This window comes from Monodelphis domestica, chromosome 4 (genome assembly GCF_027887165.1).
Source record: "Monodelphis domestica isolate mMonDom1 chromosome 4, mMonDom1.pri, whole genome shotgun sequence".
NCBI lineage: Eukaryota > Metazoa > Chordata > Mammalia > Didelphimorphia > Didelphidae > Monodelphis > Monodelphis domestica.
In genome coordinates, this window is record NC_077230.1 from 3,304,232 (window position 1) to 3,330,605 (window position 26,374).

At 37.2% G+C, this 26,374-nt stretch overlaps 1 protein-coding gene across 2 annotated transcripts in view; it reads right to left on the minus strand.

Moving 5' to 3' along the window:
- B3GALT5 (beta-1,3-galactosyltransferase 5) overlaps window positions 1-26,374 on the minus strand; it is a 55,856-nt gene that overhangs the window by 17,196 nt on the left and 12,286 nt on the right. Inside the window, exons 2-3 of one of the 2 annotated variants that reach the window (XM_056825958.1) lie at window positions 6,602-6,652; window positions 515-597 (exon numbers count right to left, since the gene is read on the minus strand). In XM_056825958.1, the coding sequence (XP_056681936.1) occupies window positions 515-597; window positions 6,602-6,652 (134 nt within the window). The remainder of the gene's footprint in view (window positions 1-514; window positions 598-6,601; window positions 6,653-26,374) is intronic. The other variant, XM_056825959.1, reaches the window with a different exon arrangement.

Below are 26,374 nucleotides of genomic sequence, written 5' to 3' on the forward strand. Positions count from 1 at the left end.
ATATATATATATATGTGTGTGTGTGTGTGTGTGTGTATGTATATATTTGTTTGTTTATTTTATTTTATTTATTTTAAAGAAGAATCCAAAATCAGTACAAAAATCTATGTATACAAAATTTTGAGAAAGTGAGAATAAATTTCTCACAGGCCCCTGTATTAGGGTCCAGTTAAGTAATTTCCAATCCCACAAGTCTGTAGGACAGAAAGCAGTAATTTTTCATTTACCTATTTGCAGCCAAGGCTATAGGAAGTTGCCATACTATAGGAGAGAGAAAAGGACCAGATTTTCATTTTAATAGGGAAGTGTCATTCCCTGGTCTGATTTTACCTTCATTCTCAGGGATAGAGGGAGCCAGGATGATAGCCAACCTTTGGTACTTGTCTGTAAGTATTTTCACAAAGAGTGTGGATACAAGGAAGGGCTATGCCTTAATGTATGTCAAGCATTGCAATGTCGAGTCTCATGCTTGGTCCAAGTCCTTAGTATTGGCTTAGAAGTGCATCAATCTTACCTGGATTGGTTTTTGATTTGAGGACCTGTGAGCTCTTTTGGCATTATTCAGGTCATCTCTGTGATCCTTTTTGATCCCATTTCCTAAAATCAGACACAAGCATTAATCACAGTCCCATAACAATTATCAATAAATGGCAGGTTCCCACAGTCTAAAGCTATTTGGGTATGTATTAATAATATAGCAAGTATATATATTTAAACTAATGTTATTGTAAAATAAAAATTAATATTGATTGTATGCACCTTGAGTACACAGAAATGAGAAAAGGGAAAAATAAAATATTTTTTTAAAAACAAGAATAATAAAGTAAAGGAAAAAGAGAAAAGTGAAAAAAATATCATTTCAGGAATTCAATGTGTAAAAAAACAGTTCCACTTGTCAATGAATTATTATCTCCAATGCATATATAGGATACAGTCAATCAGTCTCAATAGAAGACACTCTATTTACATGTGAGCAATGAATCCAAGAGTCCTTCTCTCCAACCTTCATAGATGTTGGAGTAGTTAACAATATTTGGAATGGTCCTTCCCAGGAAGGCTGAGTTGCTCCCATATACTGGAAGTTCTTTATATACACTTTGTCTCCTGGGTTCAGGTCGTGAAGTGAGAAGTCTAGTGGTCTGGCTTGTACTGCAGCTCCAGATTCATGTAGTTCACACAGTTTGTGCTGTAATTCCTGTATATAGGAAGCAATCATAGTATCTTCCCCTACTAGCAATGTATATGCTGGGGAGAAAGGCTTAGCCTTTATAGGTTGATGTCCAAAAAGCATCTCAAATGGTGAGATATGTAAGTCTCTTCTAGGCCTACTTCTAAGATAAAATAGGGCCAGAGGGAGAATTCCAGGCCATTTTAAATGGGTCTCAGTGAATAATTTGCCAATCATAGTTTTAAGTTCTTTATTCATCCTTTCAACTTGGCCTGAGCTCTGGGGATGATATGGAACATGGAATTTTGGAGTTATCCCCAAGCAAGAATATATCTGATTTAGAACAGAATCGGTAAAATGACTTCCTCTATCTGAATCAATATGTGCTGTCAGTCCAAAGTGAGGAATAATTTCTTTTAAAAGCACCTTAGCAACAAAAGTCGCTGTGGCTCAGGCTGTAGGAAATGCTTCTGGCCATCTGGTCAGTTGGTCTACTATGACCAGACAAAATTTATATTGTCCAGCCTTTGGCATCATTATGAAATCTATCTGCAGGTGCTCAAAAGGTGTGTAAGCCAGAGGATGCCCACCAAAGGCTTTTCCACGAAAGGCATGTTGGTTATATGCCTGGCATGTAGAGTAGGCTGAACACACTTTAGAGGTAGTTATACCAGGTTCTATCCACACTCTCTTAACAGAGTCCACAATGCCCTGGGTACCAAAGTGGCCATTATTATGAACAGATTAGCAAATTTGGTGATAGAAACTTCTAGGGAACAGGGGTTTTCCTTCAGATGACACCCAAACTCCATTATCTGTTTTGCTTTGAATTTTTGTTTCCATTTTTCCACTTCCTTTTCATTATAGGAAAGTGATAAATTTAAGTCATCGGTGGTTGTTAATGTTAAAAGTAATTCTGGCCCTTCTATGGCTGCTAGCTTTGCAGCAGCATCTGCTCGGTCATTTTCCTTAGAGACAAGGTCAGTGCCACCTATATGGGCAGAGCAATGAACTACAGCGAGGGCTTCAGGCAGCTGAAGAGCAGAAAGGACTTCACTAATAATTTCTGCATTAGCTATAGATTTTCCAGCTGAGGTTAAAAATCCTCTCTGGAGCCATAGCATTCCAACTAAGTGACAAATGCCAAAAGCATATCTAGAATCTGTATAAATTGTTGCCTTTTTACCCTTGGCAATTATACAGGCATGTTTTAGAGCTATGAGTTCTGCCCCTTGAGCACTAATATTAGAAGGCAGCGAAGCTGACCACTCAGTGGCAAATTCTGTGACTACAGCAGCTCCAGTGTAGCGTATGCCATCTCTCATAAAATAAGAACCATCAGTGAATAAGACCAGGTCTGGGTTGTTTAAGGGAGTGTCCAAGAGATCATCTCGAGGCTTTTCTGCCATGGATACTAGTGTTTCATAATTGTGTAATGGTTCTCCTGAAGTTGGTAAATCTGGAAGCAAGATGCTAGGATTAAGGGTTGTACAGCGTTTTAGAGTAATATTTTCATTGTTTAGCAAGGTTATTTCATACCTTGTAATTGCTGATCAGAAAATGCCTGTGTTCTATGTCTTAGTTTTTTTTCCCTTCTTATCCTTAAATTATTGTAATCTTTAAGTTGATTATGTTTTCATGACCCTTTGGGAAAAACCTTTTTCCCAGAGGATCATATGGAGAAATGTAAAAATGGAGATTTGAACCCCAGACTTCAATCCCCAGAAGTCCTTGCTCTAGTTCCCAGGATGCCCTCTAGTCTCACCTGAGTTCCCACATGCATGGGATCAAAATTTCTATTTAATTGGCTGTAAAAGCCTACTGGACTCTCTTCCTACTTCCACTTCCAAGCAGACATGTCTCTCATGATGTAAGTGAAATCGAATGGGCCTTTCAGCCCTCCTAGATACGTGCTTTCTTACTTGTATTTTCTTAAATTCTTAATCTTAAATAAACCTCTAAAAATATAATACTTCTAGCAGAGAAACAAATTTTTCAATGCTACACTTTGCAGTAGGTGGAAAGTTCATGTCATTATCTGTGACTTTGTGGATGAAATAATATTACAAACATGAACTACTAAGTTAGATGATGTTTGCCAAAGATAAGCATCCACATTCATCCGCTAAGAATTCAGCATTTACTACCGACCAGGAAGGACAATGTGGAAGCAGAGGCTTATCCATAAGGTTCCATGACACTGACACTATGATGACATCTGAAAGAAAAGTTAAATCATCTGTAACACCAAGCAAAAGCCACGCACCTAAATGTCTTCCATTTCCACAAGTCTGTGTTTAGTCAGATACATGAATCTTGTTCCATTGAGTCAACCCTCTACCTCACTTGTCTCTAGATTTCTGGTGAAGAGAATGACAAAGAAATGCATGGAGGAGGACAAGACAAAAAGGGACAGAAACTAGTTTTCTGAAGACATGATAATATCCAGATAAGAGTGGAAGTTGAAGCTATGCAATAGAATACTGTTTAGTGGGTCACTGACCCCACTCATAGCCACTGGAGGCAGCTGGTGCTACCCAATGCAAATGACTGCATAGCCATACAAGACTCCTCTGATGACTCAGGACATAGAGGCAAACAAAGGACCTGAAAGCTGCTAAGAAACAGGTTTTATCAGCCCATGGTGGCTACAGATAGCATGAGAGGAGACAGAGCTAAATACCAAGTCATGCTACATATTTGGCAAATATGCCTGAATTCGCTTTCTAACTCTGCAAAGGGACAGCAAAATATAGATGAATTCATAAGCTATACAAAGACATCTAACTGGGAATGACAAAGTTCCTCCTATTCATTAAAATAAACATCATCATAGGGAAAATATTTCTCAATGTATGAACTGGGGACCACCGAATCCATTCAGATGAAGGCTGAGACTTCGAAAATAAACTCCTTAAGAATATATGTATATCTGTATAGCTATAGATGTGTATAATTGTATACACACACACGTGTCATCTTTGTTTGGAGGGAAGTCCAGAATAACGCTTTATAGCTTTTAAGGGGACCTATTTAACTGCACCCCAGAGAACGTGCCCGGGGCATCGGTCTCAGTGTACCCAATGTGTAGCTTTCCTCGGAATACATATCATTTCAACAGTAATGATACTCATCAGCTTTACACCTTAATTGGGTCAACATGATTCACACAGATTGATTCATGTTTTGGAAGGTTTAAAGCAGGTGAAGCTGCATCTATCTGCAAATCCTCTATCTTTACATTGAAGGAGAATCTTAAAGATACATTTTTAGTTTGGAAAAATGATACAGAAAAACTGTAACAGCCCATGGAAAGCAGTTACATTTGTAACTTCTAACTCAATTGCAGAAACTGAGTCATTTTCCTGATTACAAAAGAGCTGAAACGGGCAAGAACTCGATAAAGATCATTTACGAGGAGCAGATGATTTAGTTAGGCTCCCTGATGAACATCCGGAGACCACAAGGAACTCGTCTTAGCCGCCCGACCCAAAGAGAAGGGGCCTGACTACCTATTTACCTTGCAAAGACAACGAAGTAGAAGCCGATACTTCAGAGGCTTTACGTACCACACATATACAGCATTGCGAGTTCCAGAGAAAATAAAGGACTAACCTTAGAAGCAATGCCTTTTCTGCCAAATTCTTCCTCAGGGGTCTCCCAGGGTGGAGATAGGCATTCCCCACAGAATGCAGTTAATAATGCGTTTCAGTCTGTATTCTCTTAGACGACCACGCTCAGGTGGACGAGGCTATATTATGGAAGAGGATAACGTCCCGATGAGTACAGGTACAGAGCACCAAAGACTTTACATTAGTCTGCTAGTGAGTGACAAAAGTGTTTTATAATGGCCCAGACTAGACCGGGGAAACGGGTTTTACACTGTACTCAGTGAATGTGTGCTTTATATATGGCATATGTTCTTGGACAGAAATGTTCATCACTGCTTCCTGTTTGGGTATTTGCCCATTAGAAATCTTTGCTTTTGTTTGGCGATACATATACTGCATTCTGCACCCAGTTTAGGCTGGCAGTCACTGAAGCACCCTACCAGGGGAGGCTTTGTAGCATGTTTTGTCAGTTACATGTATTCTTGACGTATGTTTGTTATCTCAATATGCCTACTGGAGATACGGAGTAGCTTCTTTTTCTTGTTCGAATTCTGTTTTATGCTGATGTCTTTGATATTCTTCCTTAGAGCAAGTTTACTACAGCTGATTATACACAAGAATTTAAAAATTGAAAACCCTTTGCCTGGTCTGAGTTCACACTTGTGAAAGGGAATCCTTTGTTCCCTTTGCCTGGTCTGAATTCACACACCTTTTAGTTGAATCAACAAAAGCTTGAACTAGGTGGAGCTTCCAAACTACGTAGAGAATGCACAGCTTTAGACATTCACTCAATCAGGAAACTGTGAACCTTTTGATGAGAAATTGACCTTCAGAGGCCTTTGACAAGAATCGACACCTTCAGAGGATGAGGGGTGCGAGTTCCACAGACACGCCCCCTGGGCAGTGCTAGACAATGTGGAAGCTGTGATTGGCCCTTGTGAAGGGGGAAGGGACAAGGAGCCACTATAAAAGGCCTGAATTTCTGGGGCTGGGAAGTGGACTTCAAGAAGGAAGTCAGCTTAAGGAAGAAAGTTGCCCTCAGAAGTCACCTTCAGCTTGAGCCTTTGTCTTGGCCAGCATCTTGGAGGGAAGTTGGCTGAGTGGATAGCTGGCTTTTCCTTCCTGTCTTCTGGACACAGTTTAATTCCAGTTGAAGTTCAACAAGTCCTGGCTGAGTAGGTCTTCTCTACCCTTTTGTATTTCTCTACTTTCACTCTTTTGTAAATAAAAGTTATTAAAGGTCATTTCAACATTGAGCAATAATACTTTGAATCATATATTTTAGTAAAACCCTCCATTTTAACTCATACAATGGGAAAATGTAACACCTTTCTTGGCAAAGATATGAATTTTCCTTTTGCCATAAGGATTCTAAGATATGTAATTTGAGGTCTCAAAGAATGATTACAAAATTTGAAAAGGGATAAAGTTGAGGATATGCTTAGAAAGATGTGAAAAAGAAGAAATACTACATATAACAGCAAAAGAAGCAGCATAGGAAGAGAAAGAGACAAGAAGGGGAGGAAGTAGACCTCTGAGTGGAATGCATTTGTGTCCCCCAAGAGCTCAGCACAAGCACATCCACCAGCAGAAATCACATAGTGATGGGTCAACCACTACCCTGCTTAGGCTTTGGCTCTATATGGCAAAGGGCATTTTTCTATTTCCTCCTAGTGTATCTTCCTCCTCTCCCTACCCCCCACACCTAAAAGGAAGGGCCTTAAACTCAAAGTGTCCTATTTTCCTTTTAAAACTCTTCCCTCCACTTATCAAAATGACATTTTGTAAGCTTGCTCCTTTATAAAAAAAAACTGATACTTACTTTTGTGCAGATTTATCTTAAGCCATGACCACAGTATTTCCCTGAACAGCCCTGTGGAATGAGAGAGTACATCTCTAAGGGCATTATATTTCACAGAATCTATAGCCTCCAGACTCACATCCCAACTTGTTGGTCAACAAGACCATGCAAGGGGGGTCCCAAGATAGTTTTATTACCTTTATGGAGGAATTAGCCATAGATTTGGCCCATTCACTCCCCAAATGAGTAAAGGATCCTAAACTCCCACTTTGATGGTAATCACATAGTATATAGCTCAGGAAGAGAATATGGTGACAGGATTTCAAGTCTAGGCATTTCCTCTTCATCAGGACCAAGAGGCGATAAAGGGAATAAGTAATAAGGAGGGACTAGAGTCAGCTAAATAGGTGGAAATACTGGTTTGTGAAGATGATGGCCCTACCTCATTTCTCATTGAGAGAGAGAGAGAGAGGGAGGAGAACATAGACTCTGAGCCTCCACAGTGACATCTGGTATCACTAGACATTAACACCAGAGAATATATGCCATTACTAGGTTCCTTGTCAGGGTTGGAGTGAACCTAATAATATGAGCATATAAGACAATGTTGTTATACATGCTAAAATTTTCTTTTCTGGATACCCTCATATAAATTTTCTAGCAGGCATATCTATAGGTCCATACAAGTTTTGGAGAGCTATTAATATAATTATATTTATGATGAATCCTTTAAGTATCATCCTTTACCCAATGAAAACATTTGAATGTCAATCACATCTATCCTAGTTCTCACTAAAACATTCTGATTTTATGAAGTTTACTAATCCATTAAAAATTCAAATTTACAGATCTTTATCATAACATGTCCTTTATCCATTTCTCTTTTGAGGATATATGCTAACTTCATATCATTCAGAAAATATATGATGCTGTACAGAACTAATACATGAATATAGCTATTAAACCAATAAACAAGGAGATATAAAGCCCAAGAATTAATTTTTCTTATTTAGGATATTGAGACAAGGAATAATTGCAAATTTAGAACAGTAAACAAAGTAATAGGGTCCTTTACACTTGATTTCATTATAGTAAATCAGAGATATTTGATGATTATAACTATAAGATCCATTATAAAACATCTGCAGTTTTCTTTTTTGTTTGTTTTGTTTTCTTTTTTTTTCTAAAACCCTCACCTTCTGTCTTGGAGTCAATACTGTGTATTGGCTCCAAGGCAGAAGAGTGATAAGGGCTAGGCAATGGGGGTCAAGGGACTTGCCCAGGGTCACATAACTGGGAAGTGTCTGAGGCCAGATTTGAACCTAGGACTTCCCATCTCTAGGCCTGGCTCTCAATCCATTGAGCCACCCAGCTGCCCCCCATCTGCAGTTTTCTTGCCATGATCCAAGAAATTTGTTATGAAATGAAGAAGGACATGGTTGTAACAAGACTGATATATTGTGGATGTCCTGGACATATTCCCTTAGCTCTGTTTGATTTCTAGTAAAAATCATAAATACCTTTCGGAACAGCCAATCATAAAAACAGAGTTCCACATTATTCACAGGGTATCACAAACAAACTCAGAATCAACCAGGTAGGAAATATCCCAATGCAGAAAGAAAATCGCACAGTAGAGAAACTGAGTGAAGAAGATTCTGCCATTACCTTTAGAAGGCCATCTTCTCAACCTTTCCAGTCACTTAGATCCACCAGTGCTGTATTTTCCAAAAGGCACACTCTGAGCTATTCTTGGCATTTCCTTTTAATGGTGAAGTATTGGCTTAACTTAATTAAACAATTTCTTCTGAATTCAAAACTCAGAGCAAAACAAATTATACTCCCTTATCACATAGCAAGTTTCCATCTTACAGTTTAGAGCAAGATATAGTTGTTGCCAGGTTGCAATAAATAAAAATAAAGAAAAGCAAGAATTCATTCATTCAATAATACTTTCAAAGCACCTAGTACAAAAGGAAATGTAATGACAAATATGACATATAGAAACTCATTTTCTCAACATAAGAGTTCATGGAGAGGCAAATTAAAAATTAATTGAAAACTAAATAATCTAATTATTCAAAACTGGTAGGTAAAAGAACAAATCATAGAAACAATTGCTGATTTCATTGAAGAGAATGATAATGAGGAGTGTTAAAAGAAAAGTTAAGTTAAGGTGTGTAAGTTTGCAAAGGGCCGAAGCATGGAATTCTGTTAGGAGCTGTGCTTTTAATTAGACACAGCTGGGCCTTGGGCTGTGTCTTTTCTCTCTGGGTTTTGACCTGAGAAGACTGGCTATTTCCTTGTGGCTGTTTTTCCTCCCTTATCTTTCCATCTTACCTGCTGCTTCGTTATCCTGTTTCCCTGCTGGCTGTGGTTGAGATCTGCTGAGTTCCTGTGTTGATCCTGAGACATCTGCATCTGTGTGTGAGACCTGGCTTATATCCATTTGGATCTTGAACCATTTTGGGGCCCTGTCAAACCCCATCAAAGGGGGTTTAGTGTTAGGTTAGCCAAGTATAAGAAGTTGGTTTAGATAGGGAGGAGAAGAGTAGAATAGGAAAATCACTCAAAATAAATCTCTGTAAAGAGATATTTTAAATCTGGGAAGAGGTATAGTTGGTTAACATTAGACTAAGTTTCTACAAATCCCTTATAACCGGTCCCTTATTAATTAAACAAACTGTTATTACATATCTTAGTGGTCTGTGTGTGCCATCTCAGTGTCTGGCTCTGCCTGCACTGGGCTTGGATGGCCTTCCCAAAACAGTTTAAACTTCTGTTACTGGCCCTAATAAACATCTAAATCCATCCCCAAAAACCCCAACAACATTACAGGAGACAATATATCAAAATTCATGATATATAGCCAAAGCAGTCTCAAGGCGGGTGGTACCCAAGTTCATGGATATGAAAAAGAGAGGCCTAGCAGTACCGGATCTTAAAATATACTATAAAGCAGTGGTCATCAAAACAATATGGTAGTGGCTAAGAGACAGAAAGGAGGATCAATGGAATAGACTTGGGGTAAGTGACCTCAACAAGACAGTCTATGATAAGCCCAAAGATCCCAGATTTGGGGACCAAAATCCAGTATTTGATAAAAACTGCTGGGAAAATTGGAAGACAATATGGGAGAGATTAGGTTTGAATCAACATCTCACACCCTACACACCAAGATAAACTCAGAATGGATAAATGACCTGAATATAAAGAAGGAAACTATAAGTAAATTAGGTGAACACACAATAATATACATGTCAAATCTTTGGGAAAGGAAAGATTTTAAAACCAAGCAAGAGTTAGAAAAAAAAATCACAAAATGTAAAATAAATAATTTTGATTACATCAAATCAAAAATGTTTTGTACAAACAAAACCAATGCAACCAAAATTAGAAGAGAAGCAACAAATTGGGGAGGAAATCTTCATAACAAAAGCCTCTAACAAAGATCTAATTACTCAAATGTATAGAGTTAAATCAATTGTACAAAAAAAATCAGTCCATTCTCCAAATGATAAAGGGGCAAGGGGCATGAATAGGCAATTTTCAGATAAAGAAATCAAAACTATTAATAAGCACATGAAAAAGTGTTCTAAATCACTTATAATCAGAGGATGCAAATCAAAACAACTCTGAGGTATCACCTCACACCTAGCAGATTGGCTAACATGACAGCAACAGAAAGTAATGAATGCTGAAGGGGATGTGGCAAAGTTGGGACATCAATGCACTGCTGATGGAGTTGTGAATTGATCCAACCATTCTGAAGGGCAATTTGGAACTATACCCAAAGGGTGCTAAAAGACTGTCTGCCCTTTCATCCAGCCATAGCACTGCTGGGTTTATACATCAAAGAGATAAAAGGGAAAAGACCTGTACAAGAATATTCATAGCTGTGCTCTTTGCTGTGGCAAAAAAAAATGGAAAATGAGGGGATGCCCTTCAATTGGGGAATGGCTGAACAAATTGTGGTATATGTTGGTGATGGAATGCTATTGTGCCCAAAGGAATAATACAGTGGGGGAATTCCATGTGGACTGGAACAACCCCCAGGAAGTGATGCAGAGTGAAAGGAGCAGAACCAGGAGAACATTATACACAGAGACGGATACACTGTGGTACAATAGAATGTAATGGACTTCATCATTAGTGGCAATGCAGTGATCCTGAACAACTTGGAGGGATCTACAAGAAAGAACACTATCCACATTCAGAGGAAAAACTGTGGGAGTAGAAACACAGAAGAAAAACAAACTGCTTGATTACATGGGTGAAGGGGGAAATGATTGGGGATGTAGACTCTAAATGATCATCCAAGTGCAAACATCAACAACATAGAAATAGGTTCTCATCAAGGACACATGTAAAATCCAGTGGAATTGTGCATCAGCTATAGGAAGGGATGAGGGAAGGGGAGGGAGGGAAAGAATATGATTCTTGGAACCAAGGAATAATGTTCTAAATTGACTAAATAAAATTTTCAAAAAGAAAAAGAAAAAAATATACTATAAAGCAATGGTCGTGAAAACAATATGGTACCAATTAAGAGACAGAAGGGAGGATCAGTGGAATAGACTTGGGGTAAATGACCTAAGCCAAACAGTGTATGATAAATCCAAAGATCCCAGCTTTTGGGACCACAATCCACTATTTGATAAAAAAAAACTGCTGGGAAAATTGCAAAACAGTATGGGAGAGACTGGATTTAGATCAGCATCTCACACCCTACACCAAGATAAATTCAGAATGGGTGAATGGCTTGAATATAAAGAAGGAAACTATAAGTAAATTGGGTGAACACAAAATAGTATACCTGACAGATCTTTGGGAAAGGAAAGATTTCAAGACCAAGCAAGAGCTAGAAAAAATTACAAAATGTAAAATAAATAATTTTGATTACATCAAATTTAAAAGTTTCTGGTCAAACAAAAACAATGCAACGAAAATTAGAAGGCAAGCAACAAATTGGGGAAAAAATCTTTATAACAAAAACCTATGACAAAGGCCTAATTACTCCAATATATAAAGAGCTAAATCAATTGTACAAAAAATCAAGCCATTTCCCAATTGACAAATGGGCAAGGGACATGAGCAGGCAATTTTCAGATAAAGAAATCAAAACTATCAATAAGCATATGAAAAAGCATTCAAAATCTCTTATAATTAGAGAAATGCAAATCAAAACAACTCTGAGGTATCACCTCACACCTAGCAGATTGGCTAACATGACAGCAAAGGAAAGTAATAAATGTTGGAGGGGATGTGGCAATATTGGGACATTAATATACTGCTGATGGAGTTGTGAATTGATCCAACCATTCTGGAGGGCAATTTGGATCTTTGCACAAAGGACTTTAAAAGTCTGCATGCCCTTTGATTCAGCCTTACCACTGTTGTGTTTATACCCTCCAAAAGATAATAAGGGAAAAGACTTGTGCAAAAATATTTATAGTCACACTCTTTGTGGTGGCAAAAATATGAAAACTGAGAGGATGCCCTTTGATTGGGGAATGGCTAAACAAATTGTCTTATCTGTGATGGGATAGTACTGTTCTAAAAGGAATAATAAACTGGAGGAATCCAAGTGAACTGGAATGCCGTCCAGGAATTGATGCAGAGCAAAAGAAGCAGAACCAGGAGAACCTTATACACAGAGATGGATACACTGTGGCACAATTGATAGTAATGGGCTTCTCTACTAGCAGCAATGCAATGATCCAAGACGTTTCTGAAGGACTTATGAGAAAGCACACTATCAACATCCAGAGAAAGAACTGTGGGAGTAGAAACACAAAAGAAAAACAACTGCTTGGTTGACAGGGGTATGATTGGGGATGTAGACTCTAAATGATGACCCTAGTACAAATATCAATAATATGGAAATAGGTCTTGATCAGTGACACATGTAAAACCCAGTGGAATTACGTGTTGGCTACAGGAAGGCTGGAGGGAGGGAGGGGGGGAAAGAACATGAATAATGTAACCATGGAAAGTTTTTTCTTAATTAAATAAATTTATATATATATATATATATATAAATTTAATAAATAAATTTAAAAAAAAAAAAAGAAACTTGTGCCAACTCAAGCTTGGTAAAGTGTATGAATAATATTGTTCAAAGACTGCAGGTTTCCCTAATTCAACACAATTAGAATGCAAATTATGTAAAAAGGGGGAAACCATAGATATTACTAATAAATGGTAAAAATGTAAATTATTGTAAAATATTTTTAAAAGAATTGGTTTAAATTAAACACTTTAGGTTTACTTATGAAAATGAAAAAAAGAAATATAAAAAAGAAACAGTTAATACCCAAAAAAAATTTTGTTTAGAAATTTCCCAAAGTTTTCTAAATTTTCAAAAATGTCCAAAATTACAATTTTATTAAATTTCAAAGTTGGAAAATGATGAAACATCCTATACAAAAATGTAGTTCAGTTTAAGTGGTTATCTTTATTTTCAAAAATATTACAAAAGGCAAATATTAACATCTATTGTGGCAGCTTAAAATTTAACTTTAAGATACTAAATCTTAGTCAAATAATGCCTACTGTGTTGATTGTCTGACCATGCCTTAAAGCTTATTTGAGTAAAGTGTAAAAAGTAAAGATATTAAGGAAAAAAGAAGTTGCAATTTTATTAATCTGTTGTCATGAAATGCCACTGAAAATTAACATGCATTAAATTACAATTTGGCAGTGGGTAATTATGTGTAAAAATGAAGTATGTATGCAGCTATACTATAAAGAAAATGTATTGTTCACATGAATTGGCCAAGGATAGATGTACAAATGTGATATGCAAACAGAGTAAATGACTAATGCATTTGATTAGAAAAATTTGACCAGCCCAGAAATCATATAGGACTTGGAATAAGACTGTTGACTATAGACAATTAAGTGTAACTAACTCTCCTCTGTGCCAAATACATATAACAAATATTATATCAGAATATAATTGGTGAAATTTATTCAATTATGTAAATGTATTTTGGGGTATGCATTTGAAAGTTCTGACGTTTTAAGTCAATAGCCATTGAGAGTAATTTAATATCAAGGATAATACATGCAAATTTTAGAAGTAAAATAATCGAAATAGCAAGAGAGAATTAGAAAAACAAGGTTGCTAGTAATAAAAAGACTTTTCATTTCCCAAGCAATATACACCTACGAGGATACGAAGTCAAAATAAATCACAAATAGGACACCTTTTAGATAATATTGCTGAAGATTTACAATTTCCTACAAATTGATTGACCGCCTTCTTCACAGTAAATTTAAAACATAAGGCGCTAATTAGCAGCCTCGTTGAATTTTGATTTGGTATGAAAGCTAATACTGCAATCTAAACAACAACAACAAATGTGTGTGTGTGTGTGTGTGTGTGTGTGTGTGTGTGTGTGTGCATCACTTGAATAAACTACTTAAATACCTGTATGGAAATATCAGAAATCTAAGAATATTAAAAATTGATGGCAAAAAATCTAGAATGTCTTCACCCCAAATGCAAATTGTACAGTAAGCATTTCCAAATTTTTAAACAAACAAAACTGATTCAAAACTCTTTCAACAATGACTTTGGACCACCGAGACTCTGATTAGCATGTAACAAGTATTGGATTTTTAGAAATCATCATTCTATACTAAATGCTACCAAAACATGTACTTTGTACAAAGATGATTCTGAAAATATGAGTTTATATGTGAACCTATGTTTAAAAAAAGAATTGTATTCTAATTTGATCATGTTTCCTTGCAACGATATATGATTTGTGCTGAACCCTGAAAGTTTAAGGTAAATTGATTACAACAATGCTGTGTATTAGGAGAATGTTGATTCTCTTCCAAGTCACTAATAAACTCCTGTTACAGCAGCCATCACTAATCAAGAGAATGTTGGTAGAAATTGAACTCCCAACAACATTTCAAACCCTTTCCCTGTATAAATTGGGGGAAATTGCCAAATAACTTCAGCATTACCACTGAGTATTGAAACTCAGAAAAGACTGGGAAACTATTAGAAAGAAGACTTGGTTATGGTGACTTTTAAAATTAACTCTTTGATGCTCTATGCAAATCTTGGACATTTTTCAGCTCCAAGCTGCCATTGGTGGGATTTGCTGTTTCAGGTAAAAGCTTTGGAGATTGCACCTAATATGATTTTTGAGTTGCGAATTCGGGTACAGTTGCCTGATAGATTATTGAACTGTGCCCACCATTCAAAAGTAAAGAATAGCCCTGACGCTTACCTGAAGTCACACAGTGTTATAATCCTTTTCCTACGATTTTTCCTTTCAAAGCAATTGTTCAAATGAAAGCCAAGTGAAATAATGATTGACGTCCCAGAAATCTGAATGTGTGTGGCAATCACATAGGCTCCAGGACTTTCTTCAGAACCTGAGCCCCACCCCAAGTTTTTGTTTCAACTGGAGTTCCAATGAATCTCCTCTAAGTTCATTCATTTGGATGCTCACTGAACATGAATTGGAGAAACCAATCTACAAAAAAATGTACCCAATTTTCTGTTAGTAAATGGCTCCCTCGCCCTACGTATTAACCTCGGCCCAACTATTACTACTGTTGTGGTTCAGCTCTCTTGAAAAGCGTCACGTACAATAATGCACATATTAGGTATGCTTATCTCTGTGTCAAATTGACGTTTAAGAGTGCATTTCCCCTTCGATTACCTCTAGAACTGATCCATTTGTTCCATGTTATACTCACAAACCGCCCTCACATTTATTCCACCAGAAGATGGCACAACACAGTCAACCCATACTGGGTTTACACTCCAAAAGGACTCATCAGAGTTGACTAGGAAAACCGATACAACAGAACAGACCACCTTTTAGTAGCATTTAGTAGCACTTAGAAATAAAACAAATTTGACTTATAAGAAAAGGAGAAGTTAGTATTTGCTTGACTTACGGAACACAAAATTGGATATTTCTAAGACACAAACTATTGGGCTATTCTTCTAAGCTGTGAAAAGTGATGTTTGTCACACGAGCAAAAAAGCTGTTTCTTAACATCATAAGCCTACATTAAAGCTATGCAAATGCTCAGAAGAGGCCTTATGGGATGGCGATCTTAGTACCCCGAAGATTTAAGGCTAGGTACCCTGGGCAAGAGATAGAAACATTTTTCAGCTCTCAAACTGAAGCCCCTGAGACTTGCAAAACAACTTTTCTTCATCTGCCTAGGACAAATCACTATGGTCAGCACGAACGGCATGCCCTGAAAAATGCTCTGAAAAAAGCCCTCCTAAAAACGGAAACTTCAAAAGCACATAGAATTGGAATTTAACTTTCTAGCCTTACACAGTCCATATAAATCGTGCTCACTCACCTTGCTTTCATTTGTTAACTTTATGTAAAAAAGGAGCTGATGTCGCCCCCAGGAGTGAGAGTAAACCCCAGAGTGCAAGGTCTCTGGGAAGCCATAGCTTAGAAACAGCCAGCCACGTAGCTTGCTCCTCAACATAAGAACTCAACCCCTCCTCTACCCAAACATTATATGTTCTTCCAAGAAATTATTGATGCAAGAATTCTGTGAGATACTTGGTTCGATGGTTACACTTTGACATACTGAATTATCACCTATAGAAAACTCTGTTTAGAGCCATTGAGGTCATCTAAATCCATTGTCTCCATCCTGTGAATCATTGACTTCTATTATGAGTGAGCTAGTCCCTCTGCTTAATTCAACTCTCTATAAGTACCTGCCTGAAATCAATAAACTATGTCACTGGTCAGCAAGAGGCCTTGAGTCTGTCTGTAAGTCTGTCTGTGACCCTCCTGATCCAAACCTCATTCCTCTTATCCCATTCCATGACCCACAAGTAATTTGTTGAGCTGGTCTCTACAAGGGGGAAATTTATTTCTCTGGGTGCTTATATCAATAAAATAGAGAAAAAGCAGATCAGTGAATTGGGAATGCAACTAAAAAAAACTAGAAAAAGAACAAATTTTAAAACCTAATGTTAAAAATTGTTTCTAAATGTAATTGAGAAAAATAAAATTAAAACATTCGTCTAATATATATACACACATAGGTATGTGTGTGTGTGTTCCCATTAAGTTCAAATCAATAATTCTTATCAAATATTTATTCTATGGAGGGTGCTGGTGAAACAAAGATTTTTAAAAATTATTAAAGCTCTGAGCTCCTAAACATCTAATGCAATGGTTGTGGAGATATAGGGAGAAAATAGCGAAAACAACAATAATGTCTGATCATTTGCCTTTATCAGTAGACTCCACTGTTCTTCTGCCTTGGTTCACTCTCCAATAGCTAGAATACTCCCAAATATATTCTCTTATTCTCCCCAACACCTAACAGTTAAAAAACAAACCACCTTCCTCAATCTCAGCTGTCTATTCACTTGTTGTCATTCACCAGAGCTATACCTCAACGATAGTTCAGTCCAGATCTGCCCCGCTTCCACTGTGCCTTTTGCAATATTTTCTCCATAAGCAAATATGTTTCATCCTGAAGCTCTTATTGACTAATTCCTTCCACCTTTGTCACCCGCGGCGACCTCCAGAGGAGGGCTAGAATGAGCTCTAACCAGCTTGCTAGAGCCGAGGGCTCAATTTGCTGTGTGAGCATTTACACCTCTGAAATGTATCATTACCAAAAATTACAATTTAGTTTGTTGTTTTGTTCATCTCTACACTTAAGAAAGTATTACTAATGCACTTTAAACTCAAAGGATGCACGCTTTTTTAACCCTTGATCAATTGTTAAACACACATTGTGATGGATCTCAGCAAGGAATGCAGTAGAAGGCTCTGAAATGGAGTTATTACCAAACTGGAATAATAGTAATAATAATAATAATAATAACACAGAGAACTTTACAAAACAGATCTGTTTCCCTCTAATGACAATGCTTCCCTCGCTATCCTTCAAAGTACTGGTTGTATTTTCACCGATATCCCTTGATCTACTGATTGTGCCGGCAGAATTAGAATACTTTGTGCTTTTCAGAACCGTCTCCTTTCTAGCTGTTACTAAAAACGTCTCCTCTGAGATGAATTCCATCCACTTGTCATCTAATCCAATTCTGCTAGCTGTTATTTTCCAACCCTGGGATATTAATCTCCATCCTTTCTCAGTAAACTCAGTGCCACATTGACATTTGCCCTCTCTACCTCACCTCCTTTGTATATTCTAAGGGATTTCTACATACATGCTGATGTTCTCTGAAATACCCTTCATTCCACCTCATCTACCAATAGTCATATCTGTGACTTTGACATCACTAGAATGCTCGCACTCTATATTTAATTTGCTCCCTATTATCTCCTTTCCTAATACCTACAAACAGGAATAAGTCCTCTATTCTTAAAAAAAAAAAAACCCTCACTAGATCCTACCACACCTGCCTGCTAGTGATTATACTATAGTCTTTCCTTCTCCATCAACCTCCTTGAAAAAGTCACCTATGACTCTGTCAACCCATTGGTCGCTTTTTCTCCTGGATACTGCTCTTTCTGAGTTTTGGTGAATCTACTGCCTCTTAGTTCCCCTAACTGTATTTCTGATATCCTCAGTGTCTTTCGCTACATCTTAGAGTGCCTACTAAGGGTATATTTCTCCCTAAGGTTACTTCTTGGTCTCTTTCTCTTTCTTTATATTATCTCATGTTCTGATGTCATCAGTTCCCATGAGTTCAATGATCATGTCTATGCTGTTAACTCCCAAGTTATTTATTTATCTATCATTAGTCTCTCTCCTGAGCTCCTTCCATATTTCCAACTGCCCATTGGAAATTTCAATTTCAAACTTAATATCCTAGAAGTATCACACTCATTATGGCCAAAACAAAACTAATTATCTTTCTTCCCAAATCTCCCCCTCTTCTCAACTTCTTTATTAGTATCCAGGAGACAACTGATCTTCCAGTTACCCAGATTCACAAGGTCAATACCATCCCCAGTTCCTATCTCTCACACCCACCACATATCCAATCAGTTACCAAATCTTTTCATTTCTTTCTCTATAATATCTATTACATAATCTTCTTCTATCTACTTCTACACCAATCACCCTGATTCAGACCTGAATCATCTTCCACTTGTATTATCACAATAGCCTTCTAATTGGCTTTCTTGCTTCAAGTTTTTCTCCATTTTAATCCATTTTCACACTCAGCGACCAAGACTAGATCTGACCATAGCAAACACTCCTCTTCTAACCACATAAGCTTTAGTGACTTTCTATTATTTCTAGGATCAAATATATATATATATACATATATTTTGTTATTTAAAGCTCTTCACATCCTGCATCCTTCCTACCCTTCTAGTAGTCATACTTTTCATGTATGTGTAATTAGATAGTGTACATGTAATTATATACACAAATTCAGAGAAGTCACAATTATTATTCCATAATCAAATGATAAATATTTGAAGGGCAACAGCCAAACAGGCACATTAATGTACACTTGGCAAAACCATGGGTTGGTTCAACCATTCTGCAAAGTAATTTGTAGCTAGGCACAAATGATCCAGTAACCCATAATAGGCATGTCCCAAAGATATCAAAGAAAGAAGAAAAAGGCCTGTACATTAAAAAATATTTCTAGCAGCTCTTTTTGTGGTGAGGAAAAAATGGAATACTAAAGGGGTGCTCATCGTTTGAGGAGGGGCTGAACAAATTATTGCATATGACTTAAATGGAATACAATATAATTGTGCTGATAGGAATGAAGAAAGGTTTTAGAGAAACCTGAGAAGACCCATAAAGTGAGCAGCATTGGAAAAAACAAGTTACACTGTTATATCAATATTTTTTAAAATAATCAACCCCAACAGACTTAAGAACTCTTAATTAATGCAATGATCAACAATAATTCCAAAGAAAAATAAAGAATGTAACCCACCTCATAACAGTGAGACATATACATGAATATGGTGGGGACTTAGAAGGTATAATGTTGCAAATTTAGTTCCAAAGGGTTGCCCATACGCTATAATAGAGAAGTGGATTGCCCATTGTATAGCCACTAAATTTGTGCTTAAGACCAAATTAGAGAATTACTTGTTATCTCCCACTTCATGATCCTAAGACATAAACTTTTCAAACTCAGCAGAGAGACATTTTTCATTGCAAACATCATATGTTGAAATTAGGCTTACCCCAAACTTACATACAGTTGTCAAGAATGATGATTAAGCATTTTCAAGAGGGAGGGTGGAAGGGTATCCACTACACTGAAATGCCAAAGTACTAATTATATGCTTTTCAGACTTTGATACAATAAAAATAGTAATTAATGTAGTTACCAGAAAGCAAAATATAAAAACCTCGATGGAGACTTAATTATTATATCCTGAATAATATTAATAAATCAAAAGAAAAATTAATAACTATGTGAAAGAGAATAATAAAAATCCCAAGGTCGCCTGGGAAGATGGAGGGGGATGTACACACAGGCACAGAAGGATCAGGAGGAGCAGGAATGTTCAGAAATGTTATGGGTAGAAATGGCTCCATCACATGGTAAAGAGGATGAGGAAGGCCTCCTTCAGACAAAAAAAGCCTCAACATAAGCAAATTTCTACTGTATTGTTAGAACAATATCTGAAAAGCCTACTAATGTAAAGAGAACATGCTAGTGTTAATAAACTGAATATGTGATTAAAAATAAATCAAGAGATAAACACAAAGCACAGAAGAGAAATATTCAAAAATAAGAAGAGAAATAGATACAGTAAAATCAAAACTACTACAGAATTGATAAAAATAAAAACTATCTTTTGGAAGACAAGGCTGATAATCCTTTATCTAAACTGAGCAAAAATGCAAGAAGAGAAAATCAAATTAAAAAAATAAAAATTAACATTGTGAAATAATAGGAAAACTTATCAGAAGATGCCATATCCTATTTTATACCAGGCATATCAAGAATTTAAAAGAAACCAATGATTCTCAATAAAAATATGAAACACTCAAAATAACAGAACAGAAAATAAACTCCATCATTAAATAAACTTCCTCCTCCTCTTTAAATATTAACCCCTAGCCCCTTTTCTTCCCTTTTATATTGTTTTCCCTTCTATTTTCTTTTTTCATCTAAAATTATGAAAATAAAATGAAACCACACAAGATCTTCTTTCTTGTTTAACTGCCCCTATGATCCTTAAAGAAACTAAGATTTGGAGAAGACACTTGTTTCTTCTCTCCCTACTATGATGTAAAGTCTTCCTCTTTATATAGTCAGTCTCTCTAAGTTGAATCCTATGCTTACATTTCTAATATTCTACCCAGATTTGGCATTTTCCATTTTGCTAAATACTTTATTCTTTATCTTAATATCCTTTTGCCTTTTGATGTATTGTACTAAAGAATCTCCTTTCCTTTAAAGTGATAGATGCCAAATCTTGTGAGATGTTAAATGTGTATGCTTAATGCATGAATTCTTTCTTTCTGGCTATTCATATTTTATTTTCGTTAACCTAAAATACACGGATTCTGGTTATGACCTTCAGGATGTAGTGGAAGATCATCTTGACTTTTTCAAGCTGGTCCATTATACTAATGACTATATAACTATACTTTCTCTGAGAAGCAAAACTCAAATTTCACTTTCTACATTTTTCTACTTTTGCTAGTTTTGTTTCATTCCAATTTTGACCTTTATTTTGAGCTCTCTCTATTTGTCTGGCCTTATTTACACTTTAAGAAAACGACAACTTTTGAGAAGCATCATAGCATGTCATTTGTTGAATGTGCACAATTAATAAAACCCCCGAGAGCTCTGATCCAAAGTTTTGTAAGTTTGGGAATGTATACAATCTGTATTACACTGATTGTTTGGGGGCTTTTTTGCATGACGTTGAAGAAGCAAATAAAAGGGGAATGATTGCAGTCCCTTGGGAGGTCCCAGGGAAATCTTTCCTGAGTGACTGGGTATATAGATGAAAACTAGAGAAAAATAAATCCAAACGAATATGCTGAGAATAATGCGTTTGTAAACCAAGAGAGTGCAGCCATGTTGAATGAGCCTAGACTGCCCGGTATTGCTGATCATGGGGTGCCTGGGTGCTGGAGGAATGTCTTGGCTCTTTCAGTTGAGTCCTGAGGAGAGGATCAGCAACTGAGGAGAAGTTCTTTAAAAGAAGAAGTCCAACCTCCAAGAAGGGGGAGACGTTGCGTCCTGAGAGGTCTAGTGGATACCGACTCAGAGCAGGCGAGGACAAGCAAAGGTGTGGTGTGGGAGCATCTGGACAAGACGCCAAAGCTGGCAACACAAGATGATCAGATCCTTTCGAGGCGCCTGGAGCCCTGATGAAGGTCCTAGGATAAAGACAGGACACTGAAAGGCACTGACCACAGAGAGCTGATGGCCGGCTCCCCCAGAAGTCACAGGGATGAAGAGGCTGTTGCCTGGATGAAGGGCTCCCGCTAGACTACCAGGGAAGTCTCCAACAAAACACGCTGCTGAAGATGAGAGAAATTATGGGGAGGACTTGATAAGACCTTCCATGTTAAAACTGCACAGACTTTAGTATTTCATTTGTGTTTAGGAAGGACGATATGGCTCAGAAGTAAGAAATGATAGGAGCCACAGGCTCAGACACTCTGAACGCCGTCACTAAGGAGAGAGGTGAAAAGTGCCACACACAGCAAGTACTAAGTAAGACCACAAAAAGCCTGGTTAGAACTTGATAAATTAAAAAGTGATGAATTTCCCATATCGAGGCCTTTCCAAATTGGTTATTCATATGTAGTCAGATGATTTATTGTTAGAGGAAAGATCAGAATCAAAACCAAATAAGAAAAAAGTATAAATGGAAAAATAAAGTTGAAAAAATATTAATTGCAACTAAAATGCATTTTTACTGTGTAGGAACTGTACTTAGTGCTAAACAATATTATCTTATTTGATCCTCACAACAACTCTGGGAATTAGGTGCTATTATTATTCCCATTGGGCAACTGAAGTAACCAAGGCAAATGGAGATCAAGTAACTTGCCCAAGCTCATAGCTACTAAGTGTCTGAAGCTAGATTTGAACTCAGATTCTTTTGACACCAGGTCCAGGACACTATCCACTCTTATCACCTAGTTTCTTCTTCTGTCCATTGACCAGAGCCCTGAGACCAAAGATTCTGGCAATTTCCTTAGTTTGCAAACAAGTTATCTCCTTGATCTCCTAGAGAGCTGGGCTAGCTAAAGTCAACCACTTAGAATATAAACTTCTTTATACAAGCTCACAGATGGAAATGGTGGAATAGAATGAACAATAAGGTCAAATAAAATAGGGAATAGTGGTGGAGAAGTAGGAAAATGTGTACACGGCATTTTAAGGGGCTAGATTAAATCTAACCATCAGGGCATGATTTGGTTCAGTGGTGAGGCATGGGCAGGGGCCTTTAGAGCCAGGATTTGGGATGATTTCTCCTCAGTTGCTTGCTACCTGTCATCTCTCTGGAACTCAGTGTCCTCATTTCTAAAATGAAGTGGTTTAAATAGATGATCTCGTTCTAATCTAGTCTATAATCCTATGAATTTTATTATGAGAGTATTTGAAAATTAATCATGGAGGGATACAATAGACAAAAATGGGGAATTCTGATGGAGATTATTGTTAACAGACTTTTTTTTTTCTCCATCAGTAAGTGGAGCCACCACATACAGACTAAAACCACAGACTGAGGTACTGTATAAGGAAAAGAGCTACTAAAGAAAAAAGCCATTTGGTTTAACAGATTTACAATATTGTTTCCCAAGGTCGTTGAAGGAGAAAAGCATAAAAAATGATTACAAAAAATCAAAAGGGCAATTGAGAATTACAAATCCATCTGCCTACTTGCCCATGTATATACAAGTTTTAGGCATCTAATCAAAAAATATTAAGGTCTTCTTGAATGAATGAATGAATGAGGTGAAAACAGGGTAATTTTTGCAAATGATATTCTACAGCAACTCTATTTTTTCTTTTTTATATTTTTAAATAAATTAATAAATGAAATGTTTCCACGTTCCTTCCCCTCTTCCCTCTCCACTCCCAGAGCTGACGAGCAATTCCAACAAGTTATACAAATGTTATAATCCCTATTTTCATATTATTCATTTTTGCAATAGAGTAATCTTTTAAAGCCAAAACCCCAAATATGCTAATATAAACCAGTGAGTGATAAGTCATTTGTTTTTCTTCTGGGTTTCCGCTCCCACAGTTCTTTCTCTGAATGTGGATAGCCTCTTTCTCATAAGTCTCTTGGGTTTGCCCTGGATCATTCTATTGCTACAAGTAGTAAAGTCCATTATATTGGAGAGTCCCACAATGTTTCGCTTTCTGTGTACAATGTTCTCTTGGTTCCAGCAACTACATTTTTACAGTCACATAATTCACTGAAAGGTATAATAATGCATTATAGTGTGCTTACTATTTATTGTATATATTTTAATTTGATTCAGCAGACAGGAGCCTACCTCTCTTTCAAAAAGTTTCCAGTTCTATGTTTATGCATGTATATCATTTCTTGAAAGTTATAACAACAAAGATACCATTATTCAATGATTTCCAAATGAGTGATATCAAGTGGGGAATAAAAAAAGAATATTTCTTCACCCAGCGTGTTAGTCACTCTTATGGCAATCTATTGCAGAGTTCAAATGGGAGATTACCAACTAGATGTAAGATCCTTAAGGTGCTCCTGGATGCCAATGATACTATGTGATGGAATACAATGGCATTATAATAACTGATGAGCAGGATGCTCTCAGAAAAACCTAAAAAAACTTAAATGAATTGATTCAAAGTGAAATGAGGAAAACCAGGAGAATGTACAGTGACAATAATATTGTACAATAATCAATCCTAAATAACAGCTATTTGATGAAAAATGCTATCCTTCAGAGAAAGAATTTATGGAATCTGAATGCAGATAGAAGAATGCTTTTTCATTTTTTCATTTTTATTGTTTGTAGTTTTTGTTTGGGCATATGTTTTCTTTTACAACATGACTAATATGGAAATGTGTTTTTCATGTCTGCATAGGTACCAAACTGTTTGTAACTCAGGGAGAAAAAAGAGGGAAAAGGAAAGAATTTGGAAATCCAAATTTCAAAAAAATATTTTTTTAATTTTAAACCTTTACCTTCCATCTTAGACTCAATACTGTGCATTGATTGCAAGGCAGAAAGGCAGAAAGGGCTGGGCAATAGGAGTTCAGTGATCTACCCAGGTTACACAGTAAGAAAGCATCTAAAGCCAGATTTAAACCAAGGACCTCTTGTCTCTAGGCCTGGTTCTCAATCCACTGAGCCACCCAGCTGCTCCCCCCAAAAAATAACTATAGTTTTAAATTGGAAAAAATAAAATATGAAGCCAAAGGGGGGAAAAAGACTAAACATGACCGTGGGAACATTTATAATGCCTTTTCACTAAGTCATTTCCTAAGAAGTCAGCAGTGACTCAACGTTTATCATTTTTTGCTTTCTAAAGTGTTTTCCTACTGTGGCAGCAACTTCAAATTCCCAATCTCATGCACAGACAAGGATATTAAATATTTATAAATATCACTTGGAAACCAAATTGCTCAAAAGAAGCAGATTTGTTGGGCAAGAATGGGGAGAAGGTCAATGGTTAAAGGTGTATAATCATAGATACCTAAATCCACATTCATCATTTTAAATGAGCATCCTGGGATATCTCTATGAAACGAAGTGCATTTACATCTATTCACATCAAGCTAATACCAAGTAATAACCTTGTAAAACTATCAGAATATACCATCTATTTGAAGTCCATCATTCATTTGTTCAGTGGCTGTGAACCCCCAAATTGCCTGTCCCGACCCTGCTCTCCTTCTCTGGGATCTCATGAATAAGACAGCCCTCTCAGGAACATAATACCGCTCTAGATCTCCATCTCAACTCAATGCTATCCCTTCTTGGTCTCATTGAACAAAGCCAAGAAAAGGTAAGTGAGGAAGACAAATATCCTCTGAACAGTTTCCTGGCTTTTTTAGCCCATCAATTTTAATCAATTCATTGGAAATATGTGATATCATGGTCTAATATTCGCAGAATTGTTCCATTGTCGCGAAGCTAATCAGAAAAAAGGCGAGGAAAGAAGCAAGATGAAAATAAAGCTATTTCAAGGGGAAACTGAGCCCCGTTTGTCTCCGAAACGATTTCTCTGATGTAAATGCTGTCAGTATCGGTCTTCAAGTCTGCAGGCACTTCAGAAAAAGACCTTTTCCCTTCTACTGCTCCGTTCAGTGTCGCGGGGCCCAAAGGCGTTTCTTGGTGAAAAGGCACCTCCTTACACTTACTCCTGGTGGGTCCTCCCAGACAGCTGCCCCACTCCTCCTGCAGAGAGCTGCCGTGCTGCTTGCTGGCTGCATTTTCCAAGGTTTCGTTCTCTTTCCTTCAGTTACGAGCTGTTGCAGACAGCTAACTGCAGAATCTTCTTGGTAGGGTGGCACAATGGTCCGTGGAGACGTCCGTGCGGTAAAGAAGCAGAGGCTTTATTCTTGATCAATACGATCTACTGGGGAGTCCAAGTTTAAAGAAATGTTGCCTCCACCTCTGTGGGGGAGGGGAGGAGCCGGCCGGGGAAGAAGGGGATTTAACTATAACTAACAGCACAAAATTTGTCCGTCAGATACGTTCAAAGAAGCAGTCGTTCATGACACAAACTGAAAAAGCGTTGGAGATGGAAAGACTTTCTGTGCTAATCCGCTTCTCCTCCGGGAGAAAGCAGTCCGCCTTCCAAACTCTATTAACATTTCCTGGAAGCAAACGGCCTGCACAGCAGCGCTGCGCAAC